This window comes from Gopherus flavomarginatus, chromosome 1 (assembly GCF_025201925.1).
Source record: "Gopherus flavomarginatus isolate rGopFla2 chromosome 1, rGopFla2.mat.asm, whole genome shotgun sequence".
Classification (NCBI taxonomy): domain Eukaryota; kingdom Metazoa; phylum Chordata; order Testudines; family Testudinidae; genus Gopherus; species Gopherus flavomarginatus.
Genome location: NC_066617.1, coordinates 178,357,336 through 178,380,001, shown reverse-complemented (window position 1 = coordinate 178,380,001; position 22,666 = coordinate 178,357,336). Strand labels below are relative to the sequence as shown.

The 22,666-nt window shown below is 41.2% G+C and overlaps 1 protein-coding gene across 12 annotated transcripts in view; it reads left to right on the top strand.

Moving 5' to 3' along the window:
• The window catches only part of DCAF6 (DDB1 and CUL4 associated factor 6), a 173,021-nt gene extending 150,882 nt beyond the window's left edge, over positions 1–22,139 (top strand). For all 12 annotated transcript variants that reach the window (XM_050957258.1, XM_050957247.1, XM_050957326.1 and 9 more), the window contains 5 exons: positions 12,769–12,907; positions 15,915–16,071; positions 17,803–17,891; positions 20,771–20,876; positions 21,704–22,139. In XM_050957258.1, coding sequence (XP_050813215.1) covers positions 12,769–12,907; positions 15,915–16,071; positions 17,803–17,891; positions 20,771–20,876; positions 21,704–21,762 — 550 coding nt within the window. In that variant the 3' untranslated portion in view covers positions 21,763–22,139. The remainder of the gene's footprint in view (positions 1–12,768; positions 12,908–15,914; positions 16,072–17,802; positions 17,892–20,770; positions 20,877–21,703) is intronic.
• The last annotated feature ends 527 nt before the right edge of the window (positions 22,140–22,666 follow it).

The window sequence follows — 22,666 nt, the reverse complement described above, 5'->3', positions numbered from 1 at the left end:
TAACCCTGTTAGGCCACATGGCGGCCTGTACTTTCGTGACCAATTACGCTCGGCTCCGCATGAGGCCACTCCAGTTGTGGCTCATCAGTCATTACAGACCGACAAGACAGCCACTAGATATGTTAATCACGATCCCCCAGAGGGTCTTAGATTCTCTCGGCTGGTGGCTGGACCAGTCAGTGTTGTGTGCGGGTCTCCCCTTCCACCCATCTCAGCCCTCGGTGTCCCTAACAACAGATGCCTCAGATCTCGGCTGGGGGGCCCACGCAGGGACCCTGAGGACGCAGGGCCTGTGGTCCCAGGAGGAGGTGGGGCTACACATCAACATGCGGGAGTTGAGAGCGGTCCGTCTTGCTTGTCAAACGTTCTGTCATCAGCTCCAGGGTCGTTGTGTCGCGGTGTTCACCGACAACACGACGACCATGTATTATATCAACAAGCAGGGCGGCACCAGATCCTCCTCCCTGTGCCACGAGGCGATACGACTCTGGGACTTTTGTGTAGCCCACTCCATTCACCTCATGGCTTCCTTCCTCCCCGGAGTACGGAACACGCTGGCGGATCGATTGAGCAGATCCTTCCTGTCACACGAGTGGTCCCTCGCCCAGACGTCGCCCTCTCCATCTTCCGGAGGTGGGGTTATCCCCGGGTGGACCTCTTCGCGTCCAAGGGGAACAGGAAGTGCCAAGCGTTCTGCTCCTTTCAGGGCAGGGAGCCCGGGTCGATAGCGGATGCCTTCCTCATCCAGTGGTCGACCCACCTGTACTATGCGTTTCCCCCATTCCCGTTGGTCCACAGGGTCCTTCTGAAGGTGCGCAGGGACAGGGCTCACGTGATCATGGTAGCCCCGGCATGGCCCAGACAGCACTGGTACCCCATGCTGCTGGACCTGACCATAGCCGACCCAGTTCCCCTGCCCCTTCATCCGGACCTGATTACCCAGGAGCACGGGACCCTCTGTCACCCGGACCTGCAGTCGCTGCACCTAGCGGCGTGGCTCCTGCGTGGCTGACTGGCTCTGAGCTGCGCTGTTCCACGCCGGTGAGGGAGGTGCTCTTGGGCAGCAGGAAGCCGTCCACAAGAGCGACATATTTGGCCAAATGGAAGCGCTTCTCCTATTGGTGCGTGGAGAGAAATCTCCGCCCTATGGAAGTCTCAGTAGCCGACATCTTAGACTACATTTGGTCCCTCAAAGGGCAAGGTCTGGCCATATCGTCGTTACGAGTCCACCTAGCAGCTATCTCCACCTTTCACCCGGGTGCGGATGGTCGCTCTGTTTTTTCCCACCCGACGGTGTCTAGATTCCTTAAGGGGCTGGAACGTTTATACCCTAACGTCCGTCCCCCTGCTCCAACCTGGGATCTTAACCTGGTGTTGTCCCGGCTCATGGGGCCCCCCTTTGAGCCGTTAGCTACTTGCTCCCTGCTTTACCTCTCTTGGAAGACGGCCTTTCTAGTAGCTATCACCTCAGCTAGACGGGTGTCGGAACTCCGGGCTCTTGTGGTAGACCCCCCATATACGGTCTTCCACAAGGACAAGGTGCAGCTGAGACCACACCCTGCTTTTCTCCCCAAGGTGGTCTCAGCCTTCCACGTCAACCAAGAGATATTCCTCCCGGTTTTTTTCCCGAAACCTCACTCCTCAGGCAGGGAGCAGCAGCTCCACTCGCTTGATGTCCGTAGGGCTCTCGCGTTTTACGTGGAGAGGACTAAGCCCTTCCGCAAATCCCCCTAGCTTTTCGTGGCGGTAGCGGACCGCATGAAAGGGCTTCCTATCTCCTCCCAGAGGTTATCCTCATGGGTAACGTCCTGTATCAGGACCTGCTATGACTTGGCCCACGTCCCTACGGGCCGTGTGACTGCGCATTCTACCAGGGCGCAGGCGTCGTCGCTGGCTTTCCTTGCCCGTGTGCCCATCCAGGAAATCTGTCGGGCAGCGACCTGGTCATCGGTCCACACCTTTGCTTCCCACTACGCCCTGGTCCAGCAGTCTAGAGAGGATGCGGCCTTCGGATCTGCTGTGCTCCATGCCGCGACTTCTCGCTCCGACCCCACCGCCTAGGTATGGCTTGGGATTCACCTAACTGGAATGGATGTGAGCAATCACTCGAAGAAGAAAAGACGGTTACTCACCTTTGTAACTGTTGTTCTTCGAGATGTGTTGCTCACATCCATTCCACACCCGCCCTCCTTCCCCACTGTCGGAGTCGCCGGCAAGAAGGAACCGAGGAGCGGGTGGGCCGGCAGGGATATATATTGGGCGCCATGGCGGCGCCACTCCAGGGGGCGACCTGCCGGCCCACTGGAGTTGCTAGGGTAAAAAAGTTTCTGACGAACGTGCACGCGCGGCGCGCACACCTAACTGGAATGGATGTGAGCAACACATCTCGAAGAACAACAGTTACAAAGGTGAGTAACCGTCTTTTTTGACAACTAAGTTTGGCAATAGGCTTTCAGGGGGAGAAGCAATTGTGTGAGTTAGTGCCAGATACAATAGATGGAGATTAAGTTAACAAATGGAAGGAATTAATTTAAAATGACAAAATGTTTTTATAGTTTCGTGAATGATGAAACTATAAAAAAAAAAAAAAAAGCAGGATACACATCTGAAGGGGTTAATTTATATGACTACTCTAGAAGGGTATCTGCATCTCTTATATTAAGGCCCCTGCATACAGTCACACACAATGTGTAAGTTAGGTCCAAAAATATGAATTTATGAAGGAAAATAGTGTGTCCCTGTCTTTCCTTTGCCTTTATATTTGAGTTTTAGCTACTATTCTGATGCAGTTGGCTAAAGGTCTGTATTCAAGGGCTTTTGTAATCTGTGGAAAGATGGATCCAAATTCCATGGTAAAATTCACTGTTCTTGGAGTTTTATAGCACCCCAGTGTTGCAGACTGCAAGTTCTGTGTCAGCTTGAAGTAAATGTATAGAATTAAACATGAAAATGAATAATGCAATCAGTGTGCAATTTTTATAGTATCTAATTAGTTGATTGATATATTGTCGTCCGAAAATTTCATCTTAATTGTGCTGTAGATTTTTATATTGCCGTAACCGTCGAGGTTTTTTGGAACTGAGTTCGCCATAGTTGAGAAATTGGACACCTGAGAAGGCAAGGGATGTGAGTAGTTTGGGATGTGAGTAGTAGTTCTGCTGAAATGATCGACAGTGAAATAGTCAATGTTAGCACTTAAGGCAAGTCAGCACTACAAAATTAAGTTGACTTAAGTTATGTCGATGTACAGCAGAGGTGGGCAAACTGCAGCCTGGGGACCACATCTGTCCCTCCAGACGTTTTAATGCGGGCCTCGAGCTCCCGCCGGGGAATGGGGTTTGGAGCTTGCTCCGCTCCAGGCGGGGAGTGGAATCAGGGGCTTGCCGCACTTTGTGCAGCTCCTGGAAGTGATGGCATGTCTCCCCTCCAGCTCCTATGCGTAGGGGTAACCAGGGAGCTCTGCATGCTGTCCCCGCCCCAGGCGCTGTCCCCGCCCCAGGCACTGCCCCCCAGCTCCCATTGGCCAGGAACCACAGCCAATGGGAGCTACAGGGGCAGTGCCTGCTGACAAGGCAGCATGTAGAGCTGCCTGGCCGCACCACCACGTAGCACAGACCAGCCTTTAATTATTTGTTAGGATTCAGAGTCAACATCTAGTTAAAATGATTGGGGCAGTTCACACATCAAAGCTGTCTTAACAAATAGGAATGCGTCACTGCATTGGAAAGTTCATAATTGGAAGCTTTTCTTCACAACCAAAGAGGCTCTCTTAAAAACTGTTTGAAATATAGAAAACATATTTTTTAAATCAAAACTTAGATTTCAGGACAAAATTCTGAAGCACAGTTCCCCAGCTACAAAATAATGGAATTCATGGAGCCTGCCAGCACACGTGAAAGGGATGATCAAATACTTCTAGCTGGATGTGATAGAGTTGAGGAGGAAGGTATATTATGTTGTACAGATACATTCTATAAGCTGTAAATGGGGTAAATAAAATCACAAATGTACGCTTAGGGTGCTTAATTCTTAGGAAACAGGCCAATTTTAACATTTTCTGTGCTTTAACAATTAGCTGCTTTCTGAGTTAGATCTAATCTTACTGCTGAAAGGTTTGGTTGAAACTTTTGATTGAAACAATATGGCTTCTGGCAACTAGGTTAGAAATCTTGGTAGGATCTTCCAATCTAGCATGTCACTTGTTCTCTCTCACCCCTGCCACCAGGTATTCTCCTCTCCATCAGGCCAGAAGGCAGGAAGGTGCACATTGTAGATATTGCTGTGAAGGCCTGTGCCATTGAAGGAATTGGCCATGAGTCGGAAGCAGAGAAACCCCTTGGGGGTTGATGGGTAGGAAAGCCTGAGGCTCCACACAGACTCCTGGGATGGCAGTGCAATTATGCTGCAGCTTGGGGAGGTAGGAGAGTGTTATACAGAGGGAGAGAAGGGTTTAATTCAAAAGAGGAGAGGGAGAAGGAGGCAGGAATACTTCTTAGTAAGGAAAAAGAGAACAGAATGTTTTGGTGCTTAGTTTAGATTCTCTCAGGATAAATAAAGCTCATCTAGGTAAGAGTTGAGAATTTCATTGGCATGTAGGAAAGAGCTCTGTAAAGTGTACTTCCTTTGACAATATTAGTGAAGTAACTATGTCAATAGAATCGGCGTATGTCATATACAGCAGCAGCTTTCCAAGAGACTTCTACATTGAGTATGTTTTTGATGGACACAGTTATGATCTGTTTTCCTTCTTTTAAAACATGTCCCGTAATCATTACTGCATCCTTTAATAATAAACTTCACTCTTTTGAGCTTTGTGCCTTTCTGCGTAACCAAAAGTCCTCAGTACTATGAATCAGAAGTGACAGCTGAACTCAGATCTGAGATCAAAAAAACTTTTAAGGAGCAGTATGTAAAATATTACACTGGACCAAATGTATTGGTTACCCAATTATGCAAAATTCATTGTAGGAACATAAACACAAAATTTTCTGGATGGAAACCTTAGTAGATTTTAGATGAAGACTCCACCTTTTTTTTTTTTTTTTTTTTTTTTTTTTTTTTTTTAAACTTATGGGGAAAAAATGTATGATTTTCTATAGATTATTAGGTTTCACTTTTTCTTCCTCCACGGTTGTTTTTGTTTTTGAGTGTCCCCAGAATTTCTTCTGAGGCAAATGTTAGGTTTGGCTGTAGATAAACTGTATCATCCTCTTGAGTTCAGCTTTTTCTTCAGATTTATTTAATGGAAAAATCCTAATGCTTTATACTACAGTGATAAATGCCTAGACAGGTCATTCATTCTTGGGCCTAATTAGAATAGTTAAACCCATATTTTGGGGTTTGGCAAGGACAGCATAATACCAGGGCCGGCTCCAGGCCCCTGCGTGCCAAGCGCGTGCTTGGGGCAGCATGCTGCGGGGGGCGCTCTGCCGGTTGCCAGGAGGGCGGCAGGCGGCACCGGTGGACGTCCCGCAAGTGTCCCTGCGGAGGGTCCGCTGGTCCCGCGGCTCCGGTGGAGCATCCTCAGGCCTGCGGGGGAGGTCCACTGGAGCCGCGGGACCGGCGAGCGCTCCCCGCGGCGTGCCACCGTGCTTGGGGCGGCGAAATGGCTAGAGCCGGCTCTGCATAATACAGTCACTTTTGCTAATATTTTCAACTGGAGTGCTTTCAAGTACATATATGTGATACGGTTTGGGCACACAAGTTCTTTTGCGATTAATACAATGTTTTTATGTATATTGGTTGGGGATACAAAAAGAAAAAGCTCTGTGTTTCAATTATTGTGCTTCACTTATAAAGTCCACGGTAATAATACTTCGAACTTGACTAGCATCTTCCGTTCAAGAATCTTTAAACACTTAATAAAAGAATGTCCCTGTGAAATAGATTAGTATCACTATCCTTCAGATGCAGCAACTTAGTCACAGCAAAACAGTGGCAGAGATAATAGGATTCAGGTTTCTTGACTGCCTATACTTTTTTAAACCACTAAACCTTTCTTCCTTATCATCATAAACATTCAATTTTGAAATTGCAGCTTTTTTATGTGCAAGTACTCCAAGCGTTGAGTCTTTCACATAACCATACTCCATGAGTGAGTTGGTTGTGCAGTCAACTCCTTTGGATGATGTTGGCTGGTGTGTGATGTCATTAAAAGTGCATGATTGCTAAAGCCTTAAAATCAGGCTGCATCTTCAGTTGTCTTAATCCATTATTACACTGGAGGATAACCAGTTCAGTGTCCATGTGTTTTATTTGTTTATATTTTCAGTTACATAATGGACATTTTTGTTTCACCTTGATAGCATTTTACCTATCCAATTATTCACTTGCTTTCTAGACATACAGATTCTGTTTGTGACTGGAGCTACTTCAGGGAAAGGTGTGATGGCCACTCCATTCAAACCATTCTTTTCAGTAGCAGTTCAATCTCAAAAAAATATTTTGGGGGCTTAAATTTCTGCTTCCAAATCTTAGTCTAAAAGTGAATTTTGTGGGAACTTTGTAGAAAGTATGAGCTGTTTTTGAATAACACAACTAGGAAAAAATTTCCTTTATGACCATTTGTTTTCAAGATTCAAATTTGGCTCTGCTGGAGTTAGTCTAGGAAAAAAGTGCTATCCCTATCCAAGACTACTTGGATACTCCTGCTAAAATGATTAGAAATGAAATGTATAACAACAATACTTACCTTTGAAATCTGATGAAAATTTAACACACTATTGAGATGACTGAGGCACTACACACCTTCTTGAGTCCTGTTCCATATACGCAACACAAACCTACTTTATTATGGGATGATATATCAAGGTAGCACTCAACATGAATAGAACATTGGTTTTGATTTTGTAATGTAGTTAAGACCATAGTGTCCCTGAATTATCCTAAAATAAAGGCTTTAGCACAGTATGAGGACATAGTCAAAACATAGTTCAGTCTCTCTCAGTGTACCGGATCAAATCATTGTGTAATTGCATTCTGCAGCATAACTTTCTGTATTGTGAACAGAACCTTTTAAAGGTATTGTTGTTATTTGCAGTTTCAATAAGACAACATTACTTAGGGTTACATTCAGATTTTCTTCACAATCATAATGGCTAGAAATTTACTTCTACAATACAATTAAATAATATATATTCGGCAGCAACTAGTGAGGTCACCAGAAAAGTGCTGTACCACTGTATGTATCACAGATTACTTTCTGACTTCTCATTAGGGTTGCCAGTTTTGGTTGGAGGTCTTGCTGGAGGTTTCTTCACATAATATTTAATTAAAGATGAATCTTTAGTTTCTGGAGACTCCAGGGCAGTTCTGGAGGGTTGGCAGCAACCCTACTTCTCATGTTCGGTGAAGTGTGTGCAATTTATTTTTTTTTAAATTGTTCAAACTTAGCAAAGATCAAAATTTGGAACATTAAAATAATTGCACAGCATCTTACTTTTTCTGCTGGCTTTGTGTATGTGTGATCCTACACAAAATTTTCAGATTGCTATCTAAATTTATAGTTTTATATCATAGCTGTTACCATTGTATCTGAAATTAAAAATGCACAAAAGCCCAGAACGAAAATATGCTTCTCCTTTTGTACTTCCAGCACAGAGATGTGTAACTTTTAAATTAAAGCAAACAATCTGTACACATAACAGCAATTGTGGGGGAGGCTTTATCAAAAAGGTGTCTTTTCCCCATGCATCTGAAGCATCGTTGGATGAGGGCCCAGTCTGGTCTTATCTGGCAAGGAGTTCAGTAGCCAGAGTCTCACCATCAAGAATACTTCGTTCTCAAAGCCTGATAGCCAGAACCTCCCTGTGAAGAGAGTGTAGTTGTATTATGGTTACTCTCCGGATGACCCCATGTCAGAGATAGCTAAATTACAGTCCATTAGTACCTTTTCACTTAGAACCAGGATTATAGATTCACCTCTGAAGTTAATCGGTGTTTGGAAATCATCAGTGTGATTGATAACGTGTATCACAGTGGCTAGGTCCTCATTTGAGAGGCATGAGTGAAGCATCCGGGGTGTGCCAAGATGCAAAGGTGATTCTTGCCGTGGTCAAATCTGGGTTAGTATATGGGTTTAATACTCGGTCCGCCTCTCCCTCAATGTGAAGAGAACAATGCACATGTATGGTAACCAAGCAGAGATTTTCCTCAAGCACTCCGGTCAAAGCTCACTGGTTTGGATTAAAACATAAAATAAATTTATTAACTACAAATGATAGATTTTAAGTAGGGCTGTCAATCGCAGTTAACTCACGCAATTAACTCAAAAAAATTAATCACAATTAAAGAAATGAATTGCGATTAATCGCATTTTTTATCGCACTGTTAATAGAATACCAATTGAAATTTATTAAATATTTTGGATGTTTTTCTACATTTTCAAATACATTGATTTCAATTACAACACAATACAAAGTGTACCCTACTCACTTTATATTATTTTTATTACAAATATTTGCACTGTAAAAATGACAAACAAAAGAAATTGTATTTTTCACTTCACCTTATACAAATACCATAGTGCAATCTCTATCATGAAATAATAACTTATAAATGGGTTTTTTTGTTACATACTGCACTCAAAAATAAAAGAATGGAAAACATCGAGCCTACAAGTCCACTCAGTCCTACTACTTGTTCAGCCAAAAGCTAAGAGAAACAAGTTTGTTTACACTTACATCAGTGAGAACAGGAGTTCGCATGGCACTTTTGTAGGCAGCATTGCAAGGTATTTACATGCCAGATATGCTAAACATTCGTAAGCCCCTTCATGCTTTGGCCACCATTCCAGAGAACATGCTCCCATGCTGATAACGCTCATTAAAACAAAATGTGTTAATTAAATTTGGGGGAGAATTTTATGTCTCCTGCTCTGTTTTTTACCTGCATTTTGCCATATATTTCATGTTATAGCAGTCTTGGATGGTGACCCAGCATGTTGTTTGTTTTAAGAACACTTTTACTGCAGATTTGACACAACTCAATAGAGGTACCAATGTGAGATTTCTAAAGCTAGCTACAGCACTTGACCCAAGATTTAAGAATCTGAAATGCTTTCCAAAATCTGAGAGAGACGGGGTGTGGAGCATGCTTTCAGAAGTCTTAAAAGAGCAACAACACTCCGATGTGAAAACTACAGAACCCAAACCACCTTAAAAGAAAATCAACCTTCTGCTGGTGGCATCTGACTCATGATGATGAAAATGAACATGCGTTGGTCTGCACTGCTTTGGATCATTATCGAGCAGAACCCATCAGCGTGGAAGCGTGTCCTCTGGAATGATGGTTGAAGCAGGAAGGGACATATGAATCTTTAGTGCATCTAGCACATAAATATCTTGCAATGCCAGCTACAACAGTGCCATGCAAACACCTGTTCTCGCTTTCAGGTGACATTGTAAACGACGTGGGCAGTATTATCTCCTGCAAATGTAAAAAAAACTTGTTTGTCTGAATGATTGCCTGAACAAGAAGTAGGACTGAGTGGACTAATAGGCTCTAGTCTAAAGATTTACATTGTTTTATTTTTGAATGCAGTTATTTTTGTACATAATTCTACATTTGTAAGTTCAACTTTCATGATAAAGAGATTGCATTACAGTACTTGTATTAAATGAATTGAAAAATACTATTTCTTGTATTTTTACAGTGCAAATATTTATTATAAAAAATATAAAGTGAGCACTGTACACTTTGTATTCTGTTGTAAGTGAAATCAATATATTTGAAAACGGAAAACATACAAAACTATCTATATAAATAGTATTCTCTTATTGTTTAACATTGTGATTAAATTTTTTAATCACGTGATTAATCATCTTTTTTTAATCACTTTACAGCACTAATTTTAAGTGATTATAAGGGATAGCAAACGGATTAAAGCAGATTACCTAGCATATAAACAATACACAAACTAATCTTAATATACTAGATAGAGTGAGAATCTGCTATTCTTATCCAATCTAACTGATCGTACTGGTAGACTTGTAGATTCTTAAGGCACAAGCTGCATTAGCTTTACAGCTTGGGTTCCTCAAGATCTTCATGCACAGGCTAGAAATCCATTTAGCCTTGATCTAGCACTTCCCCCAGGTCAATCTTTGTTCCTATAGTGTTTGCAGGAGTCTTCTTGTGTGGGGAGTGAAGAACCACAGATGATGTCATTCCCTGCCTTATATAGCTTTAGCATGCGGCAGGAACCCTTTGTTTCAAAACTTGGTTCCCAGACTGGTTTGTGGAAAAATAGACATCCCAAGATAGAGTCCAGAATCATGTGGCCTGGTCACATGTCCTTGTAGAGTCATAGCAACTATTACTTACAGGCTGTCTGGAGTATTCTAAGGAAGGCTTACCAGGTGGGAGATAAGCTTCTCCTAAGGCCCATTATTTTCGCTATGGCTCATTGCCCTGAATAGGCCTTTCCCAACCAGCTATCTAGACTGAAAGCATTTTGTCTAGTGGGCATTACCCAGGTGTAACTACATTTGAAGTACAGATACGTAATCAGTATTTATAACTTGAGTTACAAAAATAATACATGCATACAAATAGGAGAATCATATTCAGCAAATCATAACTTTTCCAATGATATCTCACATGGCTTACCTTGTACAAAATGCATCATAATTATGCCATAACCATATTATAATAATATTACTGTGATGAGTATGGGGTGCAGTGTCACACGATGCTGCTTGTTCATTTCTCTGTGATAGCAATGCTGATCTTTTCAAATGTGTATATGTACACAAATCACATGTGTGTATATTTGTATAGGCACGTAGCTGCTGCACATAACTCTAGTTATGGTTCCAGAAATATTTTGCATAAGCGTGCAATGCATAACTCTCCATAGTTTCCCTTTCTGTATAGAAGATGACAAATGAGTAAAATGTTGTTAATCTCTTGGGAGTAATCCAAATATTCAATAAATATAAGAGTAGTGTTATATATCTACAAATATCTGAAGGGTGTAAACACTAAAGAGTGGATAGAATTATTTAGCGGTGGGGCGGGGGCATATAATAAGAAGTGATGGGATGCAACTATAAAAGGGAAGACTTAGCTTGGTTCCCAGTGAAAATTTCCCAATAGCAAAATGTATTGTACTCCAGATAAGTCTCCCCAAAAAAGTGGTGGAAGCCCCCATCTCCTGGGACTTTTAACACTACTGTAGACAAATCACTAGGAAATGTATCATCAGGAATAGTCCATTGTTAGATGGACTGGGTGACCCCATCAATTCTTTTCCATCTCTAACTTCTATCAAATGTGGTTAATTTTTTTTTTAAACAATAAAAGACCAGTCTAACTGGTGATTGATTGATTGATTTTGCCCGTGGGGGACCACAAGTAGATTAAATTTTCTCTTATGCCCACTTAGCTTTACTGTCAGCTTCAGGATCCAATACTTTCTCCAGTGAAGTTTTCTCTCCATCTTTCTTCTATGGCAAGACTGAGAAGGAAAGCTATAGACTGAAGTGGGAGAGGTGATGACTGATTGGGAGGGGCAGGAGAAGCTGTCTCTGGTTATGAAATATGGAAGTAGCTCTAGAAATGGGAGAGACAGCTACTTCCTTCTGCAACAGACCCATCTTGTAGAACAGTCTGAAGAGGTAGTGACTAAAATATGACACTTCATCATTTCTGGCCTGCTGGAAGTTACTAGTCTGGTTGTGACTGTTTCCTTCCCTGTGGCCCTGTTGCCTGCCAAAAATTTCTGCCATGGCCAGTTTCATCCATTACATTCCGTCAGCAATCAGCACCTCCACCCACTCTCTACTGTGACTGCCGTTCCACTTCAAACATCACACTCTGGTTCCACTCAGAACGTTGAGCAGGCTGGCAGCAGCCATATGGAGGAGAAAGTGAGTGCTGTGAGCAAATCACAGAGGTAAAAGTGTGGCTGTAGCTGGAGCTGATGGGAAGCTACAAAGGTGCAGCCAGGAGACAGGAAGGTGAACCAGGTGGAAGAACTCAAGCAACCAGCATTTCTATAGCATCACCAAAGCTGTAGCTTCCTGGCGTCTAGCAGCCACAAAATAGGATGTTTCACCTAGCTGCTTTCTCTCCTGTCACTTTAGGAAGCCTTTTCCTGTGAGGAAGCTTCCTAGCACAATTGTATTTTTCTAGCCCTCAGAACTAGGTCTTCTCTGTTTCCCAGTCAGTCCTATTAAACATTTCCTATTGCTCAGTCTCATCATAGCAAAAACATTGAGAAGAAACTGTCAGACAAAGGATCTTCACCCTAAAGTAGGAAATAATGAGAAATGAAGGTCTATTAAAATGTAATAAAGGCAAAAGAAAAAAAATTAAAGGTTAAACTAGGTGTTTAATAATAGCTAACCTTTATATTAACAAAAAAATTATGTATTCACTCTTTAACACTTTTGCTAGCACAGGGGATGGGAGAAGTTCTACAGGATTCGTAAAATATTGCCAAGTAAAGTTACATGTGAAGTTTGCCTGCCTCTAGAGTTTGTATGTTTTAAAGAGAATGAAGAAAACAACATGACCCTTGACATTTCACTGTGTTGCATGTTCTTTCTGTTTTAAACCAATATGGTCACAATCTGTAACTTCAAACAATTGTAATCCTGTTGGAATCTGTGCCAAATGTGGGGAGAAGGGTTGAGTTTAAGTAGGCTCATTAAGCTATTTGATAGTGCTTTGTAATTGCCCCAGTACACTATTTCAAAAAGGTCTGTCTATGCAGACTGTCTCTGTATAATGGTTTTTCAGTGGTGTTCTCTTTGTAATTCCTAGACGATCAGCTGTTGCTCGCATTCAGGAACTCTTCAGAAGAAGAAAAGAAAGGAAAGAGATGGAAGAATTGGAAACCTTGAATATTAGACGACCTTTAATAAAGATGGTGTATAAGGGTCATCGGAACTCCAGGACAATGGTACTGAAATACTGCTTTAAGAACTGCAGAGTTGATATTTTAGGCTGAAATAATGTAGTTTTTACATTGATATGCTTGCTGAAAAGATTGTATAATACATTTAAGATATTTTTAATTGAACATTAGATCTGTAACCATTCCACTGTAAGTGAATGCTTGGCCTGTACACAGTTGTCAGACATGTTCTTTTCACTCAGCAGTAACTGGTGTGGAGGCTCAAGCACTTTCTGCTGTTGCATGTCATTGCATGCAGGTTTAAGAGAGTGAAGCCACCTCTGACCCCCTTCAGTTCCTTCTCACCACCAGTGACTGTTGTTGAAGCACTTTGAGTCTTGCTTGTAGCAAGTTCTGCCTTCGCTCCTTCTATATAGCCTGTTTTTTCTTAGAAGTTAGTAGTAGGTTAAGTGTAGTATAGATAAATGTTAGTATTAATTTTCAGGTTTTAGGTCTTTTTTGACCAAATTCCAAATAGGAGCCATGCCTTGCTCTTGAGGGTTTAAGTCTTGATAACCGTGTAGCAAGGCAATGCTGATCAGCGACCTGCACCTCAGCTGCTTATAATGCTTTGGGAAATCCCACATTAGTGACAAGTGTCACATCTGTAAGGGATTTAAGCCTCACTCTGAGGATAGAGCAACCAGGCTCAAATGTCTACATATGGAGGCAGCACTTCACCCATCATCAGAGCCATCATCTTCAGAGCGGACTCGGAGTACTGCAGCTTTCATGCCCCACCAGAGATGTCTGTGGCACCTTGCTCTCTACCATCAGTGCCAAAACAGGGAGAGAAGCTCTCCAAAGGCTCGGTGCCCTGTTCGGCTAGATCATTGGTGCAGGAGGCAATGGCTCTCGAAGAGGGTCTGAGGATCTCTAGAGCAGTCCTCATCCAAGAAGAGTGGATCATCGACTCTGGAACCTGTGCCAAGTCTGTTGAGGCCAACCCCTGAAGTATCCATAGAAAGACACCAAGGAAAGAATCAGTACTGGTACTGATGACACCAGAGACATAAGTAGCTGCAAGAGAACTGCTTAACCTCTCAGTATCCGTGTCCGTGGTGGTGGTAGAGGAAGGATTCCAACCGGTACCAGTGTCTGTGGTTCCTACTTTGCCTCTTTAGGAGTATGCAGTACCATTACCTTCTACAGCCTCAGAAGCTGGTGCAATCGAGAAGTAAGCCGGCAGTAATATACCTGGCACTGTCATCTGTGGCCTCTGGCTACTTATCTCTGGTTCCAATGGGCTCTGCTCCCCAATTATCAGAGGACTCAGGGATGTTTTCCACTGATTTGGAGGTGCAATCTTTTGTGTCCCAATCTAGGTGTGGTGCGTATTCTCTGTCAGAGACTTGAGGGCCATGGATCTTGCATCAGTGTCAGCAGTGGCCTCTTAAGGAGCAATGGCCTGGTCAAGGTTGCATCCCAGAGCCAAGTCAGTGGCCTTTTTGGACACCATGGGGTGTCGTCCTCCTGCTAGGACTTTCTGTCACCCATCTCAGTCAGTTTCCGTGAAAGTGCACCAAGAGTATCAGCAGGCAACTTTCTCCAGAGCCTGACACTGTCATTGAGCAGCTAGAAGTCACTTGGGCAGCTCCCTGGCTGCAAGAACGGAGCAGGCATTACCTCAGCATCCTTGTGCAACCTCTTCCTCATCACCAGAGCCAGTAAGTGACTCACCACCCCCAGAGTATTAGAGGGCTAACCAAGATCTACTGAGAAGGGTGGCCTCTGTTCTGGATCTTCAAGCAGAAAAGGTCCATGAAAAAAAAACACTGATATATATTCTGGCTTCAGTGGCACCTTCCAGAGTGGCTCTGCTGATTGATTAAGTCATTATGGAGCCAGTTAAGAAACTCTGGCAGTTCCCCTTTTCCCTCCCTCCCACAGCACATCCGGCAGCTGTCTCTGCTTTTCACCTCTTGGTAGATAATAGATTTCTTTTTTCCAGCCCCCTTCACCATCAGGTTTCTAAAGGGCTTGGACAGATTATTCCCACAACATGTGTAACCTTATGTAACTTATATTGAAATGTTCCTAATTAATATTATGTTGTGCATATAAAGGTGCAATAAAACCCAATTTAGATTTCAGGTTTAAGCCTTTAGGTCACTTACAGTACATTTATTTAGTAGACCACCAGTAGGCAACACTGAATGATATAACCAAACTTTATTCAAAAGAAGTAATTTAGTTAAGCAAACAGGCATACAGTTACCACTTGCACCTGCAATTTAGCAAGGCTACTCGGCTATTACAGTGAGAGTCCTTCTAAACCCCCATCATCCTGGGCTCAATCATCCTTTGTTGCTTTGAGGGGATGGGATAGTGCATACTCAGTCTAGTGAGCACTAGGAGAGGGAATGGCACATGCTGAGTAAAAACAGAATCTTCAGAGATTTTAGCTGCTAAAATCTAAGCAATCTTTTCTAAGCATATGTGAACTTTAGTTTTTCAAGGCCAAATTTGGGGGTATTTCATGGGGACAGCAAAAAGCATATCCCTGATACAAGAGCCACTCTTGGCATAATTTCAAACCCTGTTCCAGAGCAAGTCCTTAACTCGCAGCTTCCACCAGATAAGGACAAAAATGGAGAATATTGCCAGGTTATTGATGCACAATTTAAGTTTTAGTGTGAGCATTTTTGTGAATTAGTGAACAGATCCCCACCAAGATGTAAACTACAACTTAATCCAAAAATGTACCAAGCAGAACACAGACTGGAGCTTGCAGTCAGACAGTTACGAAATGATAAAGCACCCGATCTCGATCATATTTAATCAGAATTGCTAAAGAGAGGAGGCATGGATTTATTTCACTGGCTTTATAGAGTTGTCAATTCAAAAATGGACTTTGCGTTTGGAAAATCCTTAAATTAGGGCCAGCACTATTGTGAAGATGGGAATTACTTTCTGGAAATGGCTTACAAAATTAACACTTCACATCTGTTATTTCTAAACTTACCATGTAAATCATAACAAATATTTGTAATTAATTTTATTTTTACTATAGATAAAGGAAGCCAATTTCTGGGGCTCTAACTTTGTAATGAGTGGTTCAGATTGTGGCCATATCTTTATCTGGGATCGGCATACTGCTGAGCATCTGATGCTGCTGGAAGCTGATAATCACGTGGTGAATTGTCTACAGCCACATCCATTTGACCCAAGTAAGACTATCTGCACCTGCAATATCCTATAGCCTGTAGTAAGAACCTTTACAGATGAGTCTTCAACACTTTGCCTAACCAAGCATCACATTAGTAAATTGCTAGGAAGTCTGAGGGCTGCATCTCAGTTGTATAAAATACAGCATGCTGCTGCTGTCCTTGTCTATAATAATGAGGTTTGGCTCAGGGGCCATTATACCTATCAACTCCTCAGAACAAAAATGGTGATATATAACATCAAAAGGAGGTCAGGATCCAGAAAGAAAAGGCCTCCTTTCCCCCTCCTTTCATCGTGCACAATGAGTTTGAAAGAATGGTTCCCATGCCGTTGGTGAGATACCATATTAGATAGCTCGCACTAACGGGAGAAGCAATATTAGCATCTGGTCTCAGCTTGTTCTACTTGAATGTATCAGACTCTCGGATTCTGTGGGAGGGAAGTCTGAAGAGTTTCAGACTGGGGGAAAGTGAATTAGGTTAATAGGAGTTCTGTTGAGTGAGTTAAATTGGTATAATTAGGCTTTTTTAAAAAAAAATCATGCTGGGGGTGGACCCGCTAGCATGGGGAAAACTAGACATGACCTGAAACTTTGCTGATAATTCTAATTGAACCATTTTTCAGTTTATGAAACATTGACAGAACAGTTTTAATTATTTTTCATTTTCCTGTAGCCTCTTGGTTGTTGTGTCCGCTAATTGTGGAAGTGAAAGTACCATATGACTACAAGAGGCTCCTTTTTGCAGTATTTTATCCTGACTAGTACAGAAATGTAATAGGGAAGACCTCTTCTCATAAGATCCCCAGCACAGTTTTTCAGACTGAAGGGACTTATCCTAGTTTGGTTAAGCTTCTGAACTTGTGATTGCTTATTTGAATACCCAATCTTATACATATTTGAAATGGGTGACTAGTGGTGTGCTGGAATGGCTCACTCTATCAGAAGCTCTCCCAAAATACACCTACAGCTTCCCTGACTTTTTAATCCAATGTGACCTCCTTCCACTTACACTTTGAAAAATGAACATTAAGGGTCAGCCCTCCCAGCAGTGACAAGTGCTCTGAGCCAAGCCTGCATCCACATCTGCTGAAAGCCTAAAGATTCACTGCTCTTCCAGTGTGAAGTGCCCTAATTCTCCCTCCCAGATGACAGAACATTCCAGTGCATTTTGGTGCTTTATTCTTTTAAATGTTTTAAAAATATTTGTAAAGGTGCCTAATGTTTTTGGAACAGGTGCATCAAAGATTTCAAATTTCTACATAAAATGCACTGTGGAAATTAATTTGAGTCCTGTTCACATCTATCATTGCACATGTCTTAAAGCCTTTCCTGTTAAATCTTTTCAGATCATCAGACGAGAGTATAATAATAGTAGCAGATGCTTGTTTACTTTCTAGTTTTAAATTATGCACAGTCTGTGTAAAAGAGAGAATATAAGGTTTGCATTTATTTTCTTCATTGCATATATTTAGTCGGTAGCTCAAATCCAGCAAAGAGGGATTATAACTCAATGAGACTACTCCTGTGTACGTCTTTGCAGGATGGGAGCTTACATATGTTATGATGGTGAAAAATTAGAGCACTTCTAATGAAGTGAGGTGGGTGTGTGTGCATTTATGTCATGAAGCATGTCAGCAACATTTCCAACACTTAACAAATCCAGTTAAAATGTTCAGAAAAGGCATTTCATTTAGAACTATTTTCTAATACTCTTTTAAATTTGATTTTCTAGTTCTTGCCTCATCAGGTATTGATTACGATATAAAAATCTGGTCACCGCTAGAAGAGTCCAGGATTTTTAACCGAAAACTTGCTGATGAAGTAAGAGCCTTTCCTTCTTTTTATGTCGCAGCTGTCATTTCTAGCAAAGTCTTCTCTGCAAACAGCTTGAATAACTGAATTTTTTTAACTTAAAACAAGTCAGCAATAGATTTTTATTTTTAAAAATAAGGTGTTCTTAAAAACAATTAACTTTCATTTCTTTCGGTACATAAACACCCCACATAACCTGAGAGATTAGGAAATAATGGAATGTACACAAATAGTGGAAGTATGAAATTATGAGCACAAGACAATTGAGAGATAGAGGGAGCTCTGAGAGTTACAAGGGTAGATAGTAGCAATCAGAAATGGAGGAGGCTGTGACTGTTTAAAAAAGCAGGAGATAAATCATAGACATATTGGAGGTAAATGAAATGTAAAAACATTATTAAATATTCCCAGGCACAAAATTGTGTGTTATAGAATTAAGGTTGAGAGTGTATATCTGCAATTTAAGGCTATAAAATAATCGTTATATACCCAGTTAAAAAAATGCAAACATGTTAAGGTATGCCAACTTTTTTAGGACACCCAAATAAACTTAACTTTCCCCTGTAATGATTCCTTGCTATGACCATAGATATGACAACTGGAAGTTAGTGCTTATGGTTGCAGATTAATTACATGGATTTTAAAGACGAGAGTTTTTAAAAATATTTTCCCCCTCATAGTGTTGCTACAGGGCAGAGTTAAATATTTGTCTTTTATGCTCTTTTTAAATAACTGCTTTTTGTGCAGGGGTCAAGTAGTCACTTAATTTCTTCTCTGTAGAAGTGTAATGTCTCATCGCAAAAGTAAATACTGCCGCTCCTGAGCTCTGAGCCATTTCTGCATACTTCACCAAAGGCCAAAGTGTATGTTTATATGTTCTGATTAGCTCTCATTGATTGCAATAGGAACTAGGTGCATTTGAGAGCAGTATTTGGTTCCAAGTACCCTTCAGAGGATGGGGGAGCAAAGAAAAATTATCAGTTTATTAAATCTTTGTTTGGCATGTGCTAGTCTTTAGCAGATTCAGTACCCTAAAACAGGTTGCAATATAGCATAATAATATTTTGTCCCCTGCAGTTTCAATTGGCTGTTGGATTTTTCACTCTGTGTGCTAACCTCTTGTGTATTATTGCTATGGCTAAGTAGTTGTCATGTTCTACCACAAAGATGGCTGCATTTCCGTGGTGGGGGAAGGGATCACTGTCTATATTTTGTGTATCAGATTAAGTTTGTGAGGTGCTTTGTGATCCTTCAGGATAATAAGCATACATAAAGGTAAATCATGTGTAAAAAGTGTTCTGTTTCTGACCTAATAATCACTTAACAATGTTTAAGCAACGTGCTAAACACCAAAATTGAAGCTTTTAGGTTAGGATTAAGTCTGTTTGTGAAGGAGAAATAATTTTAAGCATATTGTGTCCAAACAGAAAACATATTTTCTGCCAGTTGTAGATTTTTACATGTTTATTGTGCCAAATACATCAATTTTTTAATTAATATCCCTGAGGGACAGGTGGGAGCTTAGGAGAAAAGCTGAGGAGTTCAGTTTTCACCATGTAAATTTAGTTGGTTGAGGGCATTCAAGATGAGATATCTGAAATCCAGGAGTGGATGGAAGGGGAAAGGTCAGGGAGGACACTTGGGAAACTTCAACATGGATACAGTAGCTGAAACCATGAAAGCAGATGAGATCACCCAGCAGGAAAAGATGAGGGGGCAGAATCCTGAGAGTGCCAGAGAGAAGAGGAGGAGGGATGAAGGTGCAGTTGGAGCAGTAGGAGTAGAACCAGGACAGGACAGAGTCAGGAAAGCCCAAGAATGAGTGAGTTGAGGAGGAGATGGGAGTGATTAACTGTCAAAGTGTCTGGTGAATAGAAAATGAGAACAGAGAAGGGATTCTTAGACTTGGCTAGGAGTAGGTCATTGGTGTCTTTATAAAAGCAGTTTCAGTATAAAGAAGAGAAAACAGGCTGCCAGGAGATCTTGCAGAGAGAGAGGGAAACCAGTGGAAATACTGTATTTAAGGAGGCAAAAGGGATAAAAAAGATTGGGCAGTAGCTGGAGAGACAAATGGCATTAAGGTTTATCAGTAACAGAGAGAGTACCCTAAGGACAGGAGCTGCATGAGGGTGGAGAGATAATAAATAGAATGAGAGAAACTGGGAAAGAATCAGGTCAGATTCAGAGCAAGGTGAAAAGATGAGCCGGAAATGGTTGTGGGGAGGGAGAATGAAAGGAGCTCAACACTACTGGCTAGATAGCATTTTTTTTCCTTGAAGGAATTAACTAAATTATGGGCAGAGAGGAGGTGGCCTGGTTTTATAGGCACAGGAGTCAGTTGGAGAGGAGAAAGAGCTACTTACGGTGAATGAACTTGTAGTGCAGTAACTCCACATATCCGTTAAGTTTTCTCCAAAGGTTTTCAGGAGCATGGGAGTAGGAGGAGGAACGTCATTTCTGTTCCTTCCCACCTTCTTAGTTATTGTTGGTGTGAAAGCTTTGTTCTCTGCAGTTACTCATATGTGCAACATCATCAGTTCCCTGTCTTCCCATCTTATCTTGAAAAGTATTTTTCTTTATTTCCCATACTACTTAATCTCTGTCAGGAACTCAGACATCACAGTGATGATTTTATTATAAATATTACCATACTATCTGGATTAAAAAATTGCTCTTATGACCGACTTTTCTAATGATACAGTATACCTACAGCATAATTAATAACACATGCTAGGGTCTGCTGTTTTGTCATTTTTAACTTGGTAAAGCTTTTTTGGACACAGTGTATTAGACTCTGTATAAAATACAATCTGTATTGCATCAGGAATAGTTTGTAGTTAGTGATGCTTTGATCAGTGATTCTTTTTTTTTTTTTTTTGTCGCTACAGGTTATAACTCGTAATGAATTAATGCTGGAGGAGACCAGAAACACAATTACTGTTCCAGCTTCTTTCATGTTACGAATGCTGGCATCATTGAATCATATAAGAGCTGGTAGGAGAATTTCAGAGTAGCTTCTGTGCAGACTATTTATGCCATTCATAAATCTTGTCTAGCATCGTCACTTAAGCTGAGTGTTTTATAGTGAATTTTACATACCACTCTTAAACACTGTTTTTCTCTCCTTTTTAAGAGTCTCTATGTGTGTTTTAGATGCTAAATATTTATATATCCATTTTTTATTTGCTTCTTGGTGTATTCTATTCCAGGAAAGAACTGCTCCACACTTCAGTAATGATATTCTGACACTAATACTGTTTTATTGCAGAAGTGATTGCCTAGTCACACTGTATAAGTGGCCAGTCATGCTCCCTCCCTTGTGCTTCTTCATTTAATTTTCCTTTCTCTAAACTGCTATGCAACAGATGTCTTTTCTGATGCATACAGTGACTGACAGCAATTTTCCCAATTTTCTGACCAGTGCACACTTCTGGTTACAACTGTTTTTTATAATATCCTCTTGGTTCCAACTCTCTAAAACAGGCTGCTCACTTCATTGACTTGCCATCTGTTTTTTAAAATTCTGCTCAAACCCATCTCTTCTGTACTGACCATGAGTGAGCTGCTGCCTACTTCATCACATTGGTGCTCACGAATTCTAGTCCTTTGCTTTTACTGTCCCTGCTTTCTTGTGGTGGTGTTGCAACTTTTCCATTTAGTATGTACTATCAGTCTACTTATTCATTTCAAATGGTTCCATCAGCATAATACATAGCCACTGTGTTTTGGGTAGTGTCCGGTTGATGCATTGTATTGTAAATGTTAGCTGAAAAGTTACTTTTAAAGTTGCGTCCTTATTAAATCATCCTTGTGTCTTGCAGACCGGTTGGAGGGTGACAGGTCAGAAGGGTCTGGTCAAGAGAATGAAGATGAAGCGTAATTGGATCTTCTGTGCGAGCACCTAGACGTTATGGAATTTATATAAGACATTAATTATATTTTTCCTTACAGAGCTTTAGTGCAATTTTAAGGTTTTGCTTTTGGATAACCCAACATTTTGTTTCTGAACGACTGTGTGCATGACTTTGGGAGAGTGTGCAAGTAAAATAAGCAAAAATGTTTTTAAAACGTTTTGCCATGTCTGAGGGGTGCTAGAAGATGCAAAGTGCAATATTTTCCTTAACCTGCAAACGTGGGAGCTTGGATCAATGTTTAAAAATAACTTTCATTTGAGCAAAAACATTGGTTCAAATAAATTTCTATACCTGCTATTTGCATGTTTGTTGCTTTCTAATTAAAAGATTTGGTTGTTTTAAATTGTCTCATGTTCTTTTTGTACAATAATTGATTCGTCACGATACAGTATTGTCCAGATTCTAATCTCAATTGTCCTCTCTCTCTGAGCATGATCCTGGACATCCTCAATTTCTGTTGAAATCTGTGAGAGTTGTGGCTTCTTGGCATTCTAGAACGATTGCACGTTCTGCTCTTAAAAGCTAGTTAAGATGAAAAAGGCCCAATTAGTTACAGAAGTCCTATATTATGTTTAATTTTTCATATGTGCCCATAGATTTTAGTAACAGACATATATATTTTAAATAGAATAAATGAATCATGCAATATTTATGAAGATAAAACTCCCGTAGAGCTGAATGATGGTATTGTGGTTATAACATTGGACAGGATTTGGATGGATTTGGGGTCTAGAAGTTTACTCTGCTACAGACTTACTGTGTGATCTTGGTAAGTTATTTAGGCTAACATATTTTGAAAAGCTTGGCTAAGCACAACAGCAATTTTAGTGCTCATGGCTTTTAGTGGGATTTGGGCATTCAGAGGATTAA